We start from the raw sequence: 22105 nt of genomic DNA on the forward strand, positions 1-22105 counted from the left end.
TATAGCATTAATTATATTCATTTACATCTCTATCTGAACATGCAAGTAAACTACAAACTTTGTGAACACTTATTAAATAGTATAAAAGTGACATTTCCTTCAGAAAGAATTTGAGTTCTCACATCCGGTGACACATTCATTAGGATTTATGTCTGAATATAATGCTTCGATTTTGATGAGACCTTTGTGGAGTTTAGAAGAAAATGAATAGCTTAAAAAGAAATGCATGTGCTAAAATAGGATACCTTTTTTTTGGTGAAATGAAGAATCAGTCCCGTTTCTAATTCTTTTGGGACATTATTATTACATATATTTTTTATTTACATGAATCAAAAGAGATACCTTTGTATTCTGGAATTTATTTTTGTGTCTTGTGTGTGTGTGTGTGTTTTATTTTTTTTTGTTGTTGTTGTTTTGTTTTTTTGTTTAATGTGATGTTTAGAGGATAATGTGGAAATTCTTTAGATTAAGTGTTTCTCTTTGCTTATTTAAAATAAACTGTTGTTTGCACAGTTTATGGTTTTGATTCTACTGAGAAATTTTTGATTCTTCTCTGGTAAGCCATATTGCATATGGGGGAAGGAAAATGGGGGAAAAGAAAGGATGGTAGCTGTGTCCTGATCTTCTTATGCTGTGGAAAAACTGTGTAAAAATATAATTTGTGTTTTTCTAAATAGCGGTCTCCTCTTAATCTCTTAGGCCTTTGTCCTGCATTGTATAATTCCAATGTGAAAATGTACAGCAGTAGCCAGTTTGTATATCCAATTTTATAGCCATATTGTATATCCAATATAATATCTGTACAAATAGAGTAACTTATGCTGAGGTACATGCTGTCTTACTATGAATATTTGGTTTTTGCATACTTTAATAAGATAAACATAATTTAAGCTGGCTTGGAGAGTTAGCTGTAACAATCTTTGCGGCGTATCTATCATATGCAACAGAGCAAAGCTTTTCTTTAGCGTTCTGAGGTCTTATATAAATTCCAGCTCTGCTGTTAGGATTGAATCTGCTAATGATACAGGTTGCTTTCAAGAAAAAAGATATTAATGGTTGAGGGAATCTGCTTTAGTATCTACTCCAATATGCCCTTTAGCAATTAATATTTTGGCCATTTATATAACCACAAACAAGCTATCATGTACAGTGGAAGTTCTTCTTTTGTTAACAATAAATTCCTTATTTAGTTTTGGAAGAGAATTTGGCCCATTTTGCATATTTTTCAATGCAAATTTGTGAACGATATGATTATGAGTCTCTGCAAATATTTTCCATGCAGGGTATTTTTATTTAAAACTGTTATACTAGTGAATGTAATGGAAGTGAGTGAGATCATCACTGGGTCTGTAAATTAGCAACCTTACTGTGGACCTAATAGATTAGAGATCCTTATGGAGAATAATTTGAGGAATAATTGACTTTTTTTCCTTGTTTTGAGGGTATTAAATGTTATGCTGTGTATTAATGTGTATGTGATCTTAAAATATACAGCGCGTTGACCAACGCTACCACTGAGATTCTGAATTCCACTTCAGGTAGAAAATTTTATTGGAGCCGGAAGGGGTTCTGTACCTTACAAGTAAAAGGGAACAAAATGGAAAGCAGCGAAGTTGATATGGGTTGTTGTGTTTGTACTTTATTGTAAACGTAATTGGTTTCATGAAGGAATATGGAAGAAAGAATATTTTAGGAGAAGTGTACTTGAAAAGTATGCTTCATCCACTAATTATTCAGTCTTTTCAATATTTTTCTTCCTTAATATAAATCTACTTTTATCAGATTCCTTCTGTAACTTTAAAAAAGCCAGTACATAGGCATCTTTGTTTTTCCATGCAGTTTTCTAAGCATTTCTTTTTTTTACTTTTTCCCAAACAGCAATCTTTTGGAGAGGTGGGCAGGCCTATCTGGCTCCAGGTAGCTGAGTCAGCTTACAGGTTCACTTTGGGCTCGATTGCTGGAGGTGAGTGATGTGTCCGGGTTTTGTTTTCCCGCTTTGCTTAGGGTAACAATACCTTGCTGAACCCACTGAACCCACTACTTGAGTTCATCTAAGGATTCATTTCTTACTCTTAGGTGTGAAGGGTTGTCGGGTGGTAGCACTTCTGGTGGTTCCATTTCCTCTATCCCTTTAGCCACTGTGCTCTAGTATCCTCCCGCTTCCTCTGAAGCTCTGTTCATTTCAGTAGCAAATTTCCTTACTGGTAATTCTGATTGCATGTTTTTTTCTGATTGGTTTTCTTTGATCTCTGTATCATATTTTACATAATAGATTAATCCATTCTCCTCGAGACCTTTTTGTAGACTTCCAGGATTTTTCTTTCTTGTTTCCGACCCGTAAGCGAGCTTCTCATGTAATGCATTCTAAGTAGTGTTTGAGTAAATGTTGTAGAAAATGGTGATAATAATTATATTGCAGATCTAATAGTCCCAGTGCTTTCTTACAGCTGTTGGTGCTACTGCTGTATACCCCATAGACCTGGTGAAGACTCGGATGCAGAATCAACGTTCCTCTGGTGCAGTTGTAGGAGAGTTGATGTATAAGAACAGCTTTGACTGCTTTAAAAAGGTTTTGCGTTTTGAAGGCTTTTTTGGTCTTTACAGAGGTAAGTCAGTCAAAGATTTAATTTATTTATTTATTAAACACTTCAAATCTAGTCTCTTACGGGAAAACTAGGAAATTTTACCTCTCTTTCACATGACCGAATAATAATTTTCCCTTGAACGGTGTTCATGGTAAAAATTCCTGCAATTAAGTAATTTTGTTTGTTTATTTATTTATTTGTTCGTTTGTTTTGTTACTGTTTTGTTCCTTGCTTCTAATATCATTCTAATAAGTTCTAAATTTTGTGGTGTGAGTATTGTGGACATGATCGTTATCTCACAAGTTAAGGATTGTGACTTTAGACTGGAAGCAAATATCGGGAGCAGATTATCCTCTGTTTTGTCCTGAAGTGAGTATAAAACTATGAGACAATCGTTTTGAAATGTGACTGTTAAACAGGATGCCAAATTTTGTGCCAAGTTCTTCTGCAAACAGTGGGACTTGCTTTGTGATTTTTATCCTGTGAGCAAATGACTGCAGCCTATTAGTGTGCTATCTTACTTTTTTTCTTTGAAACATACAAAAGGGAACTTACAAAAGTTGTAATTTAAAAAAGAAAAGAACTCCTCTAAACTACAGGTTAAAAATTTGAAACAACTTTTTATCAATTTTAACAGTTAGATAAAAAGCTCTCTTAGCTCCTGTTTTAGCTTAGCAACATGATGTGAGAAGAATTTATTGCATTAGCAAAGATGGAATAGGTACTGGAATAGGAATAGATAGAACAGGTACACTATCTGAGAATTATATTTAGTTGAATTCTCTATTTTTAATTGTCATTTAACATAATAAAACACACAATTTTCGGAAGGTATAGTAAGGTGGTAGTTATCTTGCACACTTTTTTTTTTCTTATTTGAGCCAAGTCACTCACTTCTGTGATGGCCACAGCTTGTGGGTTTTATATTTATTTTTTCCCTTCCATGTATTATCATGAAGACATTGGTCAGTGTCAATTTACTTGGAAGAGAATATCTGCAAAAATTTTGCATTTAAAATTCTGTGGATTCTGACTAAGAGTTATTAGTAATCTCACAGGAGTTTTCAATACAAGTGAAAGAGGAATATGTTGGTAAAAATATTAGTGAAATAGATGCAACCTGTGTGAGTCATTTATATCTTACAGATAAAATCTTTCAGTCAGTATATACCACTTGAGTTACACTTATGACTCCGTCTCAAAATGAATGATTTCTTCTTCACACCTGAATCCCCGAGAATTCTTTTTTCTTTCTGTCTTTCTTTTTTCCCCTCCTTTTATTTCCCCAAACACATGGTTTTATATTGCAACTTGTGCAGCCGATAATCTGTGATTTTGTTTTGTTTTTAACTTTTGTTTTCTAACACTGTTAATTCAAAGATGTTTCCTTTGAGGAAAGATGTTTCCTTTGAGGAAAAAAAATCTGTTTAAAGAATGTCATCTTGTTAAGCTTTTTTTTTTTAATAATAATTGTGTTTAAGAATGTTTAGTGTAATTGGTTCATGTGACTTTATGAAAATGTTATATTTAATGATCATCACGTTATTAAAGTCTTGGACTCACAGAATTAGAAGGTATATTGATCTGGAAGTACAGAATCATTTATTTTGTGAGGAAAGAGTTGACTGAGAGTCCATACCTAGGGTCTGATGTGCCATAGTTAGATTATTTTAATTGTATTCCAATATAACAGTATAATTCTGTGTGTTTACCACACAGTTCTGAATACAGATTTGCATGCTTACTGGAAAAAGTCCTTCAGATTTTTATAGAGAACTTTTCAATTTTGGTCAAGAAAATCATGACGTTCTTGGATCCTGGCATCCAACTCCTGAATTAATTCTGAAGTATTTTCTAAGCTGTCTCCTAGCACACGCAGACTTCCAGGTTCTCCGGATTGCACAGTGTGTGTTTGCAGCGTGCTTAGCAGCGCATGAAAGGCAGAGGTGGGGGGATTGTCTGGTGGTGTTTTGTCTAGGAGTTTTGGTTTTTTAAAGTGTAGGCGCTGCAGAGCTTGATTTTTCTTTTCATGCTAGATCAGAGATTCAGGCTGGGAGGGCAGCATTTCTTTTTGTTATTGTCAACCTTTCTTTGTATTTAATAACTACCTTTCCTTGGCATAGTAAGTCTGTAAATCACATAGAAAGTACCGTGTTGGAAGAAAACACTGCGCTGCATATATTAGCCACTGCTCCTTCTATTTAGGTACATTTGCTTAGACCTTGCTTTTAAGGAAGTAATATAAAAATTAAACAGATTGAATAGTTTGGGAATTTTTAAAAATCCTTTATGAGTTTTAAGCTGTTATTTTTTTTTTACTTAAAGGACAGTGGAAAACTGTGTTATTACAGTTTTTGTGACATTATTGTATGTAATTAGCATGGATATATTTTTTTTATAGCAAATTGATAAACACATTAACAAATCAATATTCTTTAACAACAGGATAATGTTAAGAAATTAACAGTCCTACGAAAACTAAGCCTTTAAGTTTTATAATCTATGCATATGTCAAAATGACTGTGAAGAAAAGAGATTCTAAAATAACACATGCTGCTATAATCTTGTATGTTACGAAGTTAAGACTGCCATCTACTGATTTTTCTCTCAAAGCTATTAGTTCCTGGAAAGGTTTATGTGCTTTTGTAAATGGCAGTTCATTCTGATAGTAGCCTATTTTCCAGAGGCAAGAGCCTTTTCAAAATCATTCCATCCACTAATGCTTCCTCTTTGTGGCATTAAACAATACTTAGTAGTAATAGAGTTTAAAGAAGTTCATGTTACAATGTTGAACTGCACAAGTGAATATCTGCAATATCCTTAGTTGACTGTAACCTCCAGAAATTCAGTTTAGTGAGTCAAGCAGAAGTAATTTCATAATTTATCAGTCACCTTCTACATGTCGCAAATCCATCTCATAAACAGAGGATAACACCTGTATGGTTGAAATAATGCAAGCGCTGTGCTGGGTTGTACTTATAGAACAAATCAATGGATACTGGATATTTCTTCAACTCGTTCCCTAGTTCCCTGTTCCTATGTCTTCATTATCATCACTTATATAACCACATAAAAATGAACATGTTAGAATATGTTAGTATTTAGTGAAATATTATTAGTGTGTGAGTTGGAGAATATAGCTGTTTTATTTTTTTAGGTAGGTTTGGAAAGAATAGTGGTTGCCTGTGTAAATGCCATTTTGCTTAAGTGTTTGTCAGATAATTTTAATTCAAATCTCTTTTGAAGTTAAGTCTATTTCTAAACTCAGTTGAGCAGTGAAATAAATCAGTTACGTATTTCATGGGAAGGAATCAAGCCACTTAGGCATTGCCAAAGAAGAAACTCTAAGACATGCTTTTAAAAAGAAAAGGTCATTTTTAATGTGTTATAATGATAAAAATTGTTTGATGTTTTTGTGTATCCCAGAATTACACTTCTATTAAAAAATAATTCCAAGAATTATGGGAAAATTATATTAAGAGGCTGAAAAATTCCAGTCAAGTCACCTCTTATTTGAATAGAAATATCCAAGATCCATATTTGCTCCTTCTTACTCCTCTTTTTTTTCGGTATAGCAACAGTATCATGCTTGACATGGTGTGGAAGGCAGCAATGGTGACTCTTTTCATTGCTATTTCAACAGAAATCTTAATATAAAAGGGTATAGGTATGCATTTAACATGCAGTGCTCTAACAGCCTCACATGCATAACTGCAAGCCACTTCAAAGGATATCCCATGTGCAGAAAGACATTTCTGTAGAGTTGTAATAGATATTAGTTTATGTATTAGGAAGATAATGTTGCCTTATGATGTCTTTGTTTCTATAGGCTTGTTACCACAGCTGATAGGTGTTGCTCCAGAAAAGGCTATTAAGCTAACTGTACGTATCTTTTTTTTGTTTTCTGGCATCCTTTTGTTTGATAACATACGCAGGATTTATTTCCTAAAATGTGTGAAAGATGACCACTTAAAAGTACTCTAATAAATATGGGTACAAATATACTTTATGCATGTTAATAAGAAGGAAAAATAACAAAAAGCTTTGTAATGTATTGTATCTTTATTAGGTTAACGATTTTGTCAGAGACAAATTTACTAAGAAGGATGGTTCCATTCCACTGCCTGCAGAGATCCTTGCTGGAGGTTGTGTAAGTACCAGTCTTCTACTTTTCCTAGGAAGAAGTGGTTCTCACTCATGTGCAGTACAGTTGGAATGACACTTAATGCCTATGAACAGAGCTGTTGTTTCCTTCAAATTCACAAGAACTGAAAAAGTTATTTCTCTGTTTAAAAATCTTTGCATACATCTGAATTGAGTTCCCTTGGAATTACATGCTTGAACAGGTTTTTTTGGACCAGTTTTTAACCTGTAGTATCAGCAGTGCTTGTATTCACAAAAGGGCCTTCAGCTTGGCTAAAGAGAGGGTGTCTCTTCTCCTCTTCCACGTTTATGCTTGAGTAATGTTAATGGTTAGTGTGGGAACATATAGATAGTCTTTGACATATTCTAAATACCAGGTTTAGAGTTCCCCCCAGCCCTTTCCTGCCCAGAAGCTGGGAGATTTTAAAAAAGATTTTAAAAAGGAAAGATATATGTCCTTTAGCAAGCAAAAATTACCTCTTAATGAAAGTAGGGAAAACTAAATAATGTGCCCTTATCTTTCAGTTAAAAATCTAAGTGAATTTTCCATTTAATACTTTATACAAAGTTTAGCTACTCCAGACACCAACCCCATCCTGTATGTAAATATAGTACAAGAACTTGAGTTTTCATTGAGAATGAAAGCTATTATTCAGTAAATCTCTAAGGTACCTGTAAGCGATCTTCATTGATTTTGGTGGATTATTTTGTGTGTATTTGGCTGATTTCATTTGTGGGATTCCTCCGCAATTGTTAACCCTATAAAATGTCTAAGACTTAAGGTTTTTTTTGTAGCAGAAAACACTAATAACTTCCAGTTGAGCAGGCTGACAGGCTGGTACAGACCCTCCTCAGCTTGTAATAAAACCTGGGGCAGAAAGGTTGTTGACCTCTGCAAGCTTTTAATTCAAAGAAGCAGCCCTGGAGGGAGACTGCTTATAGTTCTGCCTGATTGAATTTGGCAGCCTGGTACATGCTTGAGTCTTCACCTGTCAGTGTACAAACTTTGTTTTTTGAGAAATGTGAGAAAACAGCTGTGATGTAGAGCTAGCAACAGACTAAGTTTTTTTTTTTTTTTTTCCTGGAAAGCTGAATAACACAGGCAGCACATATAGATCATTTAAAACAGAAGTGAATATAATTTATTAGTACTTTTCTCTCTGCTGTCATTACATTTAAAATTCAAATCAAACATCTGATAATTGATTTTATTATTTCATGTTATTTTGTACAAAAATGTGTAATATGCAGTAAGATATTTACTAGAGACTGGCTGCACTTCTTGGTAGGTAGGCCTTTTTTGAAATTAAGTTTGTATTTTTTTTTCCTGTAGTAAATGTGGTAACTGTGGGGAAAATTGAGTTTCAGATAAACTTTCAGAAATTTAGATGTTTCTGTGAGACTGAGTAAACTTGTAATCTGTCCGAACACAACCCTTTCTTCTGCCTAACTGTCTTAGCTCATATTCTCATCTCATGTTTGAAGATAATACTTATTTCATTACATTTGGGGTAATTCTAGAGAATGCTGGCATTTATAGGAGTGGAGTTGGCCATAATTTAGCAGCTTCAGAGATGTTTTTCATTCTTGTAGTCTTTTCTGGGTCATCTAATATCTTATCAATCGGTGACTTCTCTGTCTGCATTGTTGCTTACTTTTGTTTCAACTATTTCACTTCTTCCTAGATTGCAAAAATCTTTTTAGCTTATAAAATTTATTTTAAAAACCCTGAGGGGATCGGTTCACTAAAGCAATGGCTTGTTAATACGCTAGTATCTCTCCTCATGCTCTGTCCTTTCTCTATGCAGATTCTATTTCAAGTAAAACAGGATAGCAGCTGTGTGACCATATTGGACTTGCTGAGCTGTTTTTAGAACACTGTCAACGACCTTGTATAAATCCCTTTCTGTATTGTCACTGTGAGGCTAATTTTTTGACAGCTCTTGTCTATGTTGATTTGCCTGGAAATTGTCATAATCTTATTTCTGGTGTTCACTGTATAGTGTTTTTCCACAAAATATTACGAGACGTAACCAGTTATAGCTGGAGAATTGCCACAGGTAGGTTTAGTCTGTGTCAACGTACATGTACGATCTCCTGTCTGGAGGATGTTACCTTCCTTCTTCATCTCCCTTGGATTCCATTCTTCCTCTCTCCATTAGTACCATATGATGGGTAACTGTGGGACTGCTTTGCTCTTGTCTAAGCCAAAATTAATTTCAGCATCTGCATTTGGGTAGCTTGTTTTTGTGGCCTTTTTCACTGTTTGACATGTCAATGTTTTGCTAAAAGTACATTATAAATAGGCTAAATTTAAAACATTCTTTTCATCTTGAACCTGAACCTTCTTCTAATAGGAATGATGCTTTTTTTCATCACTTCTTGTAGTGGGTGAGCTAGCTGGATTCTTGGCAGTTTTGTACAGGTGACAGCAGAGGACTTACTGACCTTTCAAGGCTCACAGTCTTGTGAACTGTAAAGGGTGCATTGTGGGTGCCATAGTCCTCAACCTGGACCCCCAGAAATGTTGCGAGGAACTGGAGGCATCTTGGAAAACATTCCAACAGACCTAACAAATTCTCTTCCTCTTTGGATGGTATTGCCACATCAGAGTGTTTGTATGCAGTTCATTAGTGATCAAGAGCATTATTCATACTTACACATGTGCAGGGAAAACATTTTCTTTCCCTACTGATATTATAATTAATTGAATTACATTCTCTGTAATTCAGTGATTAGCCTACATCCTGCCCTTGGAGTCCTGGGCTACCGTTAGCTGTGAGGTGCAGGGAGGCTGCGCAAGGCTCGACAACACTCCCTGTACCCTGGCCCCGGCCGGCGAGCAGGGAGCGTGTCCGAGATGTGCCCCACTGCTCGGAGGAACTTGAGTGCATGAGTCACTATGTCATGAAGACAGGGTGCCCTTGGGTACCTGCTCTTGCAGAGGTATTGGAGCAGAGGTATTGGAGCATGCACATATAACGGTAAATAAATGATATACAAATATCTCTACTGTAGAGAGAAAAAGATGCTGCGATTTTAAGCTGTAATTCCTATGAGTTATATAGAAGAGATTCCAGAATCACAATGGAAGGGACCTCTAGAGATCAGCTAGTTCAACCCCCAAAGGTGGATGGTTCGAAACAAGAAAAAGGTATGTTATGCCTGGCATTTTTAATGGGTGAATCCTGTTTCATCTAAAAGATGTTTCTGATTCCTAGATGTTTCTGATTCCTACTGCATGAAAGTAGAGGCTGGAGAATGGAGCAACACTGGATCTAAGAAGCCTTGGAGGTAGAGGCAGTGCATCTCTTGATGATTATAGGTAGCATATGTCTGTGTGTGTGTTTGCATATACATACACACAGAGGTCCAACGTTACCACTGAATATTAAAAACCTTTATAAATTCGAACATTAAATCTTACATCTAATCTAAATATATTGGAATTTCTAAAAGTAATTTTTATATACATTTATACATTGTGTTTTTATATGTATGCATGTAAAGATATATACATGCATATGTTGTATAAGATTTGAGGGTTAAAGTTTATCAGGCAAATATATACATGTATTTCTTTCTGAAAACTAAAGAAGTTACTTTTTATTTGATAAACAGAAAAATATAGACTTATAGTTGCAGGCTACTTTTATTTCAAAATCTTGAATATACTCCTCTTCTTTCCATATGCTTTAAACAGATAAAATTAGAAGCAGAATTAAACTCTCTACTGTGTTATCTTAAACCTCTGTTGCAGAGGATTGTCCCTAAAGTTAGGGACAAAGTTGTTGTTTAGTAACAGCTAGTAAGCTTACTGTAGGTAACTTTTCCTTGAGAAAGAAGTATAAGTTCCTTGATGTTTTAAGGACTGTTTTAAGTAACGTCTTATTTTAGTTGCTTGCATGAGCACAGTTTTGGTCCAGGATGTGGTGATTTCAGGAAGGAAGGAAGGAAGGGTTCGAAACAGGCCTCTCCGCCTTTGCAGCATATGCCTCTTGGGTGGAATTGGAAAGGGCAAGAGGTCTTCTTATGTTGCAGGGTCACTTGTGTATTTCCTTCAGCCTTTGGCATGTCATGAGGGGTTTGCTGGGGGATCTCAAACTGCATCTTTTCTCTTATAACCTTTGCTGTCAGATTTAGTTCCTTTATTTGCCCCTTGCAGAGTTATTTTACATGACATTAAGGTTAACTAGAAGCTTTTATTGCTAGTATTTTTGATGTGTATGAATAACCTCCATTCAGAAACAAATTTGTCAACCTTTTTTAAAGTGTCCATTGTAATTTATGTGTTAAGGGATGTTTCCAGGAGGCGCAAATTTAGATTTAGTACACATTCTGCAAAAGAAATTCAGGGACTGCAATATGTGTGTGTGCATGTATATACATGTGCTTGTGTGTGTGCGTATGTATGCGCATGCCTGGGTATTTAAAATACATAGTAGACAGCTGAGGTAAGTTATTCTGAAAAAGAGTGATGATGATTATGGATGATTCGCACAGAAGCGTGGAGCTCTGCGCTGCAGCCCTGTGCCCTGCAAGTTCATTTCACTTGGAGCTGCTCCGTGTCACCCTTCCCTGCAGCCTCTTTTGGGGTGCCGAGGCAGCACCTCCCTTCTCTGCCTCAAACATTTGGACTGTTTTAACGCAAACAAAGAAATGAATGCACATGGATTTTTAAAAAGTATGTGACGAAAAAGTGAATTTTCTTGTGTTACATGTCCTGTGTAAGAGCCAACACTCGGTCTTTCCTTCGTCCTCTTCTGTGTGCTTGTGATATATATTTAAGGAGCTCTCTTGTGTTTGTGCAGTTCCACAGAGTTCAGCTCAGCTCTTCATGTGAATTAAACCACAGCTGTGTTACTGCCAGGCAGAAAAGTTCGCAGTACTCCAGGCACTGCTATGTGAAAAGTCAAGGTTGGGATAGAAGCATACTGCTCATACGCAGTATTCAGCAGGGCATCTTGACAGTTACGGGTGCATGTTAAGTTGTTTGTCAGCCCTGTGATTATTCGATGTTCAAATTGTTAATATAACTAAAGAGCTTTTCACATGGTTTTCTACTGATTTTATAAGCATGTATGAGGGTTTTCATGATAGTTTATTCAGTAGCCTGTTTATCAAGTCATATTTAAACATTAATACTACAGTAATATATAATTCTACATTAATAATACACAATGCATACTATTAAGTGTGTAAATGTATTAGTATTACTACTGAATTATTACTGTGTTTTGTGTTTGAAGTTTTATCTGTTAATTTCTGCTTCAGAAGAAGGCTGTTGCTGCCTTTAACAGAGAGGCAGGAAAGGAAAATGTTAATTGCAGGACGATTGAATTCATGGTAGAAAATAGAAATGTTTACGAATAGACCTGTTTGTGTTTCTGTGGTAGGTGTTAGGCAAATACAAATAGTTATTTTGGTTGCTCTGCAGGATGTGCTGATTTATAACAGATTAAGAATAAAAAATTGATTTTCACATATATGTAGACAAAAATACATATTTAATGACATAATAGCTCTCTAGAAAGAGTGAATTTCTATTTTAGAGTCTAAATTTGAAGTTATTTGAGGGTTGTTTTTTACGGGGCATTGTATTATATAATAATAGCATTCTGCCTAATATTATTTCTACAATTGTTAAAAAAGTTAACACAAGGAGATGACAAAAATTTGAAATTATTTTTGTCTTTAATGCAATATGAACAAAAAACAGTTACTGTTTAGCAGATCTTTCCAGATAAGAATTGTGTAACTTTTATTTAGGTTGAAACTTTCTAGGCAGGAGAGTCATTTCATCTTGCATGCATGAACTGGAAAGGTGAGATGAAAAGCTAACAGAGCCTGGGGAACATCTTTGGATGCAGGTGGTGCCAGGAGCAGGGCAGGTGGGGTCAGCTGCCTCATCAGGGACTCCCAGGGATCTTCCTGATGGCTGCAATACATGTCTGCAAAATCCAGCCTGTGATTTCTTTCAGAGGAGAATAGAAGTGAAGGAATGTATGGCAGGTTAACTATCTAGATTATTTGAGTGGAAAGCCTTAGAGAAGTAGCTACTACAGTAAAGATAATTAACCATAAGCAGGGGGTTGATCTGCTACTGTCAGGTTTAAGGTGCTTTAACACTAAAATCATAATAGTGATGATTTTAAAATTTAATATTGAGTGCAAATTAAATAATAAACAGTGTTTGCAGTAAAAAGATGGCAGTATGTTCAGTGATATATGTGCTGCTTGGTCACAGAAGATTTGATGTTTCACATGCCACAATCCACTGGAGTGCTCCATCACTCTCTGCAAGAGCTTTGCAATGCTCTGTCATTCAAAGTCTAAAACAATGCAAGTTACCAACTTCCATGGCATGCCTCAGGGCTAATCTCAGTTTCTCCTTCCTGGCTTTAGAGAGATGGAGACTGTATTGTAGACACAGACATGACAGAAAGGGTTAGTGTTCCTTGCTTTGGAATCACTTAGCAGAGGAGGGCATGTGTGCAGGCTAGGAGGTGGTTCAGAGGAGCCCTCTCTGGCGGCAATTATGAAAGTGAAGCAAAATTTCGCTGTTTTGTGATCAACCAGACATTTTTCCAGATGTGAATGGTCATACCTAGAGCATACCAAAGAGAAAACTAAACATCATTTTAAATGGCTTTACATGCTTCTGAAACAAAACTGCCAGACTGAATCTCCCGCAGATCTGAAATGTAGTTCTTTGGAAGGCTTTCATTAGAGTACAGAATCCAAAGCAGCTCTGCAACACACTGCTAAGGAAAAAGTGTGCAAGGTAGTCCTTCAATCCTGCTCATAGAAAATATCCTCCATGTAAACCCTGTCGTGGCCAGCTCAGAGGAAGTGAGCTCCTTTCAGGATGTGGCACCTGTTTGTATGTAGTAGCATATTTTGAAATGTTACTCTACCTGTTTGGATTTTATATTTTATTTCCAATTAGGACAATTAAAGGCTGCTCTACAAATCTCCAAACACCTTTTCTAATAATTTAAAATTACACCATTAAATGCAAATTTATCTTTCAAACAACATCACTAATAAATGCAAATAACATGTCTACACATTGGTGATGAATTATTGTTGAATAAACATAAGGTCTCTTTTATATGCATTTCATGTTCTAGTAACACAAGTCTAAGGATTATTTTAGTTTAATATTTAGTATAATATTTTATAGGTTTTTGCTGAGTTTTATGACTTTTAGAAAGTGATGTCAAGGAAAAATGAGAAACAAAGTAAACTAATCCATTCCTGAAGAATATAAACACCTAGATTTTTCTGTAAAACTTACAAGTACTTTCTCTTAAATATCTCATATATTTTTATATGAAAATATCACCCAGTGCAGTGAGAAATATAGGCACTCAGCACACAAGAGCCAACCTGTCACTATGTGCTCTACTATCACAATTCACTTTCTTTTCCTTCGATTTTGCAGGCAGGAGCTTCCCAGGTCATCTTCACTAATCCACTGGAGATTGTCAAGATACGGTTGCAAGTAGCAGGAGAAATTACGACAGGACCCAGAGTCAGTGCCCTTTCTGTCATGAAAGATTTAGGCCTTCTTGGTCTTTATAAGGTAAGTATTCCTGCTTCAAGTGGCTTTATCGCAGCTCTGTTAACTTGGTTTATGCTAAACTTAAAATTGTTGAAACACGAACTGCTTCAAAAACAAAGAAACCATTTGAATTTGAAAACAATCTGTTCCTGCAGGGAAATCCCTCAGCGGAAAACTGAAGAAAACCCACTTTTGTATCAATGGCAGTGGGATACGTAAAAATACTCTCCCATTCTATCCTTCGGGCTTTTATCCCAAGCTACAGGGAGTCCTGTATTGCAGACCTGCTGGCTTCTAGCGCAGAGCATTTCATTTGGTGGGGTTTGTGAAGTTTCTTTAGTTTTCCTTGTATGTTTTTCTTACATTTCTTCAAACCTCTGCTATCTCTATTGTTATCTTTGCAGTAGGATATTCTCTTTGTCTTAATACTTTGACGACAGTGAAACACTAGTGGAGTTTAGTAGGATTCAGATCTTTAAGAAGTTAAGCGGTGGGATTTGTCAATAACAAATTCCACTGAAAAGAGCCCGCACTGTACAGCACTTTAGCAGAATGCCAGTCAACAGATTCTTGCCCTGCAGGTACACTTACTGCCATCATTACAGATCAGATGTAATGGAGCAGAAGCTATTAGCTTCCTTAAACAAGAAAAAGTACTTCTTGCTGTACCTTTTGCCAGTGCAAGGGGTAATACGTTAAATTCAGCAGTTAGCTCAGCTGTGCAGTTACAAAATACTGGTTTACTTGATTCGTCCATGGGTGTGCAATATTATAAAAGTGTGCAAATCTATCTCTAGAGCTGCATTTTTTTTAATGCTGTAGATTGGATTCATAACCATTACATTTCCTAAAGATCACAGATGTTTTAGTAGACAGGACAAAAGTATCATTTTTGTGTGCAGTAATTAAACAACTGAGTTTGCTGAGAATTCTGCTAATTTTTAAAAATCGCATTAGCATTTCTGAGTAACTGTAAAAATTCATCTTACAGCATAAAATACTTGAATGAGAATTGGAAAATCGTCATATGCAGGAGATTTTTTTTTTTTTTTTTTTTTTCAAACGGGTCTTCTACCTCTTTACCTCCAGCCATGTTTCATGCCATGTGGTGCCTGTTCCTCATGAGTGGGGCTCCAGAGGCTTGTGGGCCTCGGCTGGGGCTGCTGTCCCGGTGCGTGGCCATGGGGAGCTGGGGGCGTGCAGCTCATTCTAGTAGCACGTTTGCTCCCAGGGAATGCAGATGAGATTTTTGACACATTATCACTTACCTGAGCTTTGTACAGAAGGACTAAATTTAGTTTGTACCAGATTTATGACCGGAGTTACTAAAAGAATGTTAGATATGTTTTCTTAAGAGTGCTTCAACGCATTTTATAGCGTGTGCACTTCTGTTGGGGAGCACTTCAGTGCCAGGTGTTGGCCAAGAGCTACCACTGGTGGTTTTGTCCTAGGCCTCTGGTTTTGTCTCTATGCTTCTTTCTTTGGAGTGCAAGGACTTGCTGTCTTGCTGCTTCTGCAGGTTCTTGTCGGCAAGATGTAAGGACAGACTTGTGCCTTTGGCTGTTTTCTGCAAGTCACATTTGGACTTGCCATGTTTTAAAAAATATATATATTTATTCTAGGTACCAGTGTCAGAGTTGATGTCAGGAGCTGCTTACCGAACATTGAAATGAACTGTGAATCTTTCGTATTCTTGAAACTGTTACATTGGATGTGCTTTATTTTCTTCAAGGTTCAATTTTGCATCTTCTGTTTCCTAGAACAGATTTTATTTTCTGTGCTATTTATCCAGCAGATCAAGAGAGTCGGTATTTTGTGAGCTTAGGAGGCTTGCTGGATATCAATTTTAACCTTATTTACATCATTTATTTGTATTATGTCTCTTTTCTGTGTGACAGGGTGCCAAAGCATGTTTCCTCAGAGACATTCCCTTTTCTGCAATCTACTTTCCTGTTTATGCTCACAGTAAACTGATGCTTGCTGATGAAAATGGCCATGTGGGAGGGCTTAATCTCCTTACAGCTGGTGCCATTGCAGGTAATTTTGCAGAATGTTTTCTCAAAGCAATTTTTTTCTTTTAGTAATATTTAATATTCATTTGGTAGCCTCATATATAGGAAGGGTACTGTACCATTGTATCTGATTTAATCTAAATTTGATCACTGTTATCCTTACAGGAGGCGATGTAATTTTGATGAGAGCTAATTACATTTGCATAATGTGGATAAACAGCGTAATGCAGCTCAGCAACTTGTAGTCAAATTTGATCTGTCTGTCTCGATGGGGTTTTACTTGTTACTCTGCTCTCTGACTTGAAGGCTAATTTGAATCTTTGATGAACGTAAAATGAGCTATGATAAGAGCTAAGAAGAAAATGACTTACCTAGTTTAGGGTTCCTGAATAACTGAGGAGAAACTTAAGTTACCTTTAAAAGTAACCACCAAAAATAGAGCATTAGTTTATAAAGAAGCTAAGGTTAAAATATTGTGCTGTAAAATATAGAATATTTTGAAGACTTCTCAAAAATGCTTAATATAAACAGGATAGATAGCTGTGATAAAAAGTTCTTTTTACTGAGAAGTAAGTGGTAGGAAGTGTAGTGATGGATATCTAAAATTGTGAGTTGAGATGACCACATCCTGCGCTGCTGAGCATAAGTTCACTGTGATTAAATAACAGCTGAAACCTCTCGATCCTGAACCAGTTGGCACTGGCATCTGTGAGGTTTGGCTAGACCGCCGGGCTAAATGGTCCTACTTAGAGTTGCAAGGAGTCACAATATATCTGCAAATCATGAGCATTCCGTATGTAAAAAGAGTATCCCATCTTGGGCTTGCAGCAGAGCTGGTTTGCTCTTTGCCACTTGGATAATTTCCTTGTGTCACAGGGAAAGGGAGAAACCAACTAGGAAATGAAGAACAGATTTGTAGCTCTGTATAGTCTCAAGTAATATAAATCTGCTGGGAATGGGAAAGAATTTATCTCACTGTACTCACCAACATACATATACAAACAATATAAATATTGTTTGACTTGGGTCTCACTGTTTTTATTTTTTTGGTCTGCAAGCTTCACAGCTTTTTAAAATTTCTTTGATTAGTTTTTCAGAGTCATCCAGATACTATGTGAGGAACCCCATTAAAAGTGTCTCCCAGGCCCAGTTTTATGCTTTGTACAGGCATTTGCCTTGCTAAACTGCAAATTTCAAATTCCTGATTGCTTAGTCTCTTCCCGCTATGATGCCCAGCAGGGGCGTGCCAGGCAAGAACACAGTACGGCCGGATCTGCCTGCATCGGGTTGCAATTAGTGCGTGGTTTGTACGGTTAACTGCATCGCTCCTGTTCTCCCTGAAAACCTTCTGAATTGATCAGCAGCACTTGTGGGAGTTTGTGATTACCTATGCAAATCACTGGCTTTTTAAACTTTTCAGTCAACATTAATCAAAAGTTACCAAAATTCTAAATTAATTATGAAAGTCTAAGTCAGATCATGGTTTCTCTAAGAGGTTGAAATTTTTACAGCTGGAGCCTGTAAATATTCAGAAGTAGCTCAGATAACACCCACAGCAATAAGCTGTGGAGTATGTTTTTAAAAACTTTCCCCAGTTCTTTGAACAGAAGGCTGAGAGTGGGTCCTGCAAGTGCAGCTTTGTTCTTTCACAGTTGTCTAACATCACCTCATTGGTGTTAAGCAGACTTGTAAAACACTGCTAGTATCTTTTTTTGTCTTGCCTTTTAAAGGTATCTGTTCTCCTACAAAGGTTCTCAGGTTCCAAAATCAATCATGGGTAGTTTTTTAAAATCTATAATACTTTGTAGGCTATTCATACAGTAAGTTTGTACCACTGACTTCTGTGAGGCTATTTGTGTGCTAAGACTGATATCTATATGGCTGTTTTTCATATTCAAAATTATTGTTAATGACACACCACTGTCTTGCTGATGTTGAGAGAATGATTCTGGTAAGAGGGTTTATTATTTCCCTTACCATCAACTATAGCCTTTAAATCTAGAAGAAACTCAAAAGGATTATATTAAGAACAGCTTATATTAATGTCAAGTATAAGAACTTGTGTTCTTAGCAATCTCTAATTCTTTTTAAAAAGATTGAAGTTTGCAATTTTATTTTTTCAGTTAGAAGTGTTTCATCTTTTATAAGATTCTTCGTGCAAATTAAATGTGGTTTTCTTCTAAAAAGGGGTGCCTGCTGCTTCGCTGGTAACCCCTGCTGATGTCATCAAGACAAGACTGCAAGTGGCAGCTCGTGCCGGTCAGACAACATACACTGGAGTTATTGACTGTTTCGGAAAGATTCTGCGGGAGGAAGGCCCTTCTGCCTTTTGGAAGGGAGCTGCAGGTGAGAAACGCGCTCGAAATACGAATTAATGCTTGCTTTGCTAAAGACGCAAATTAAAGGAATATCTATAAGGTCTGGTTCTGAAAACTTAGTATTTTGTTTTAATGTTTAGTTTTGCCTGAGAAACTCTCTTGTGTTTGTGACATGACTTGTCATATTTAACAGCTCGTGTGTTCAGATCTTCACCCCAATTCGGTGTTACTTTGGTCACCTACGAACTTCTGCAGAGATGGTTTTATGTTGATTTTGGAGGACTGTAAGTCAAATATTTGATCTTTACCTTGCATGCAAATCTTTCATGTACAAGAATCTTGTTTTTATCATGCATGGGCCATTTAAATGCGGTGGCCCCGAGCAGTGGTACTTAAAATGATATTATACCATGTAAAAAAACATTCCCCCCATCACTAATAACAGAAAACTTACTTGTATACTCCCTCTTTATCAGTAAGAACTAAGTGGTTTTTATTTTTGAATAAACAACATAACATTTGAGTTTTCAGGGTTGCGGGGTCTATTGTGCTTCTCATCTGTTTTACTGGAGTCTAGGGAAAAAATGAGTTTAGGGTACTTTAAAATAATCTACAAACCTATCCGTAAAAGTGTAATTTCTGCTTAGGCCTCCATTTCCAGGTAAGTAGCACACGCTTTTAACCAACCTTACTTGATGACAGGAATGACTTACAGTTGGTTTTAATGATCTTGCATACTCAGTCCAAAGCTTTAAGCAAGCAACCTACTTTGGATTTTGTAATGTTATTTAGGCTTAAAAATACTTTAAATAAAAGAAAGGTGTTTGCTCTTATTTCTTCGAACAGGAAACCTTCTGGATCAGAACCTCCCCCAAAAACTCGCATTTCAGATCTTCCTCCTGTTAACCCTGAGCACATAGGTGGATACAGACTTGCTACAGCTACCTTTGCTGGTATAGAAAATAAATTTGGTTTGTATCTTCCAAAATTCCGGCCTACTGTTGTGTCAGCTCAACCAAAAACTAGCACCTGAAGCCTGAAGAGAAGGTTGCGTTTAACAAAGCGATGCAGTGGAAGAGTCACAAGTGTAGGACGGTGGTTGTGCAGGCAGCTGTGTGGTGATGGAGCTGACCTGAGCTTGCAAATCAAGTTACTCCTTTCCAATACTAGTGCAGAGACGTACATTTATTTGTTTATAAACTAGACATTTACACAGAAGAAACTGCTGCTTTGGTTCCATACCTTGTTTGAAACCAGTGGCACCTGTTGCCTAGACTTTGCCTTGCAGAGCCTGCTTTTAATGTAACTGTACATAGTGTACATCTCTGTACAGAGACATCACAGCATCTATCCCCATACATTTATATAAGGGGTGTTGCAGTTCTAAATAGTTTAAAATGTACAGAATGTTTTGAAGGCATTTGGTTAAGAACCACGACAATAAAATATTTAAAAACATTTAAGTCGATTCACTTTTTTGTATTTATAGAAAAGTTGTCCAACATGATTTTTTTTCTCCCCACAGATTAAGGATCATAGATTAAATGTTAAAATTAGATCCAGCCCTCTAAGGTATGTATCATACAGTATGTAGCCTTTGAAGGAATTCATTCCCCTCTTAGCTACTTACAGCAAAGGTATATAAATTAAAATCAGGAAGACTTGTGAAGAGCAGATGGAACCTAGGTGAACAAGAGTGGACAAGCCTTGCTGGTGCTGGAGATCTGCCTGGAGATGCATCTGATCTCCTGCCTGACCAAGGAAAAGATCCTGCCTCTCTAACTGTGGTAAAATGACCTCTAATAGGATAATACTTCTAGCTGGTTCTGGTCTTGAGACAGAGGAGAACTAAGTGATGAGGAAACTAATACACAGGGATCCATGTAAGGAAAATAAGGAATTACAAAAATATAATTCCAACACAAATTCCAGTTGAGTCGTATAAGCTAGTGCTAAGTAGAGAGGGAAGAGAAAGGCTTATTTAAGTTTTGGCAGACATTTTCTCTGTTTATTTGGTGTAGTTATTCAAGCCAGTAGGCCAGGGGAAAGAGACATCTCCATTTCTAGTCGTCTAGCAAGAGGAAGTCAGAATAGCTGTGCAGCCAGAAAGGGGAGGGGGCTTCCAGCCTTGCTTACTGAAGTGAGAGAAGCCTTCCTTTCAGGATTACACACGGTGGACCTCAATGAACCTCAGCAGTGTAAAGAGTTTTGCAGCTGTTTTCTGCTCAGGACAGCAAGTCAACATGATGTTCCAGGTAGTTAAAAACAAAAAACAAAAACAAACAAACAAACAAACAAAAAACAAAAAACAGGGTTTTGAAATAGTGACCAAGACAAATGCAATGCAGGCTTTCTCCAGCTCTGCCCTCAGGCACCATGAAGAACCTTTTGCTGCTGCACAGTAGTTAACGATCTGGAGATGACAGTACAGTAAACTCAGGCCTTCGCTCACAACTCTGGTACATGCACCTAACTCCATTAAAAGGCTTCCTGTCCTTATTCCTTTCTGTTGAAAGAATTACCTGTTTTACCCGCTTTGCCTAGATCCAGGCTTCCCAGGAACAATCACTCCCAGAGCTGCTTACTGGGTCTGCTCTCTTCTAAAGAAATACTGAAATGCCACCGAGTATCCACTGGCCTTTAATCCTAGTCAGCTGTGACAGACTTGGTCAAGGCTTTAGGACCTTTTACAAAGGGAGGCAATATTTCTATTTCTTACTGCTCCAGAGTGGCCATTTGATTGCGTGGCTCCTGGGATGGTCATTTACCTTATCCAGCATCCCTACTGGTCTCTCTTTAAATTTGTAGATAAAATTTTCACATTTTAACCTGTGCCTACGTACCTGCAAGGAAGGAGGACAAGGGAGAATTAAAAGAGTTTTCATGAAGTTTACAAAAGGCTAAAACAGCTTAAGCCTCATCTTGGATATGATCTATGAGTTTATTTCCAGCAAAAGGTCTTACCAACTGATTTCTGAAAATATAAGTCTAAAGGGTATTATGAAATAACCAAAAAATCCCAGCAAGATAACAGAACATTCTGTTCATTAAGGATTCCTGTGCCTAAAGGGTAGAATCAGCACATGATCTGCCTCTTCTGTATATAGCTCACATGTTTTCCAACATTCCAGCTGCTGGCGTAAGGTTGAGGAAATCATACAAGCAAATGTCAAACTGAACAGCACGACTTGGGATTGAAAAAATAGAGGAGGGACTTTTGATAAGGCAACACTGATGGAAACCTGAAGACCTTTCCCTTCCAAACCCACTGAAAAAGAGAACCTCTTGAAGACAGGAATGCTATTACTGCAGCCGCTGTCCAGACGGATGACTTGTAACAGAGACAAAAAAAGGGAAAAAAAAAACAGAAAAAACATTTCTAGCCATGGTGACAATTAAGCAGCAATATAAACCTGTTTCTTACATTTACGCATACAAAATATCACTTCTGGCAAAATGTAGCAGGTAAGAGAGACTGTG

At 36.8% G+C, this 22105-nt stretch overlaps 1 protein-coding gene across 1 annotated transcript in view; it reads left to right on the top strand.

Annotated features, from left to right (window-relative positions):
* The window catches only part of SLC25A12 (solute carrier family 25 member 12), a 45852-nt gene extending 26172 nt beyond the window's left edge, over positions 1-19680 (top strand). The window contains exons 10-18 of the mRNA XM_088519435.1: positions 1879-1963; positions 2448-2606; positions 6415-6467; positions 6655-6735; positions 14176-14316; positions 16194-16332; positions 18495-18653; positions 18819-18909; positions 19472-19680. Coding sequence (XP_088375561.1) covers positions 1879-1963; positions 2448-2606; positions 6415-6467; positions 6655-6735; positions 14176-14316; positions 16194-16332; positions 18495-18653; positions 18819-18909; positions 19472-19658 — 1095 coding nt within the window. The 3' untranslated portion in view covers positions 19659-19680. The remainder of the gene's footprint in view (positions 1-1878; positions 1964-2447; positions 2607-6414; positions 6468-6654; positions 6736-14175; positions 14317-16193; positions 16333-18494; positions 18654-18818; positions 18910-19471) is intronic.
* The last annotated feature ends 2425 nt before the right edge of the window (positions 19681-22105 follow it).

The sequence above is a fragment of the Tinamus guttatus genome, unplaced genomic scaffold (assembly GCF_059628265.1).
Source record: "Tinamus guttatus ecotype Peru unplaced genomic scaffold, ASM5962826v1 Tinamus_guttatus_pri_ptg000060l, whole genome shotgun sequence".
In the NCBI taxonomy this organism is placed as follows: domain Eukaryota; kingdom Metazoa; phylum Chordata; class Aves; order Tinamiformes; family Tinamidae; genus Tinamus; species Tinamus guttatus.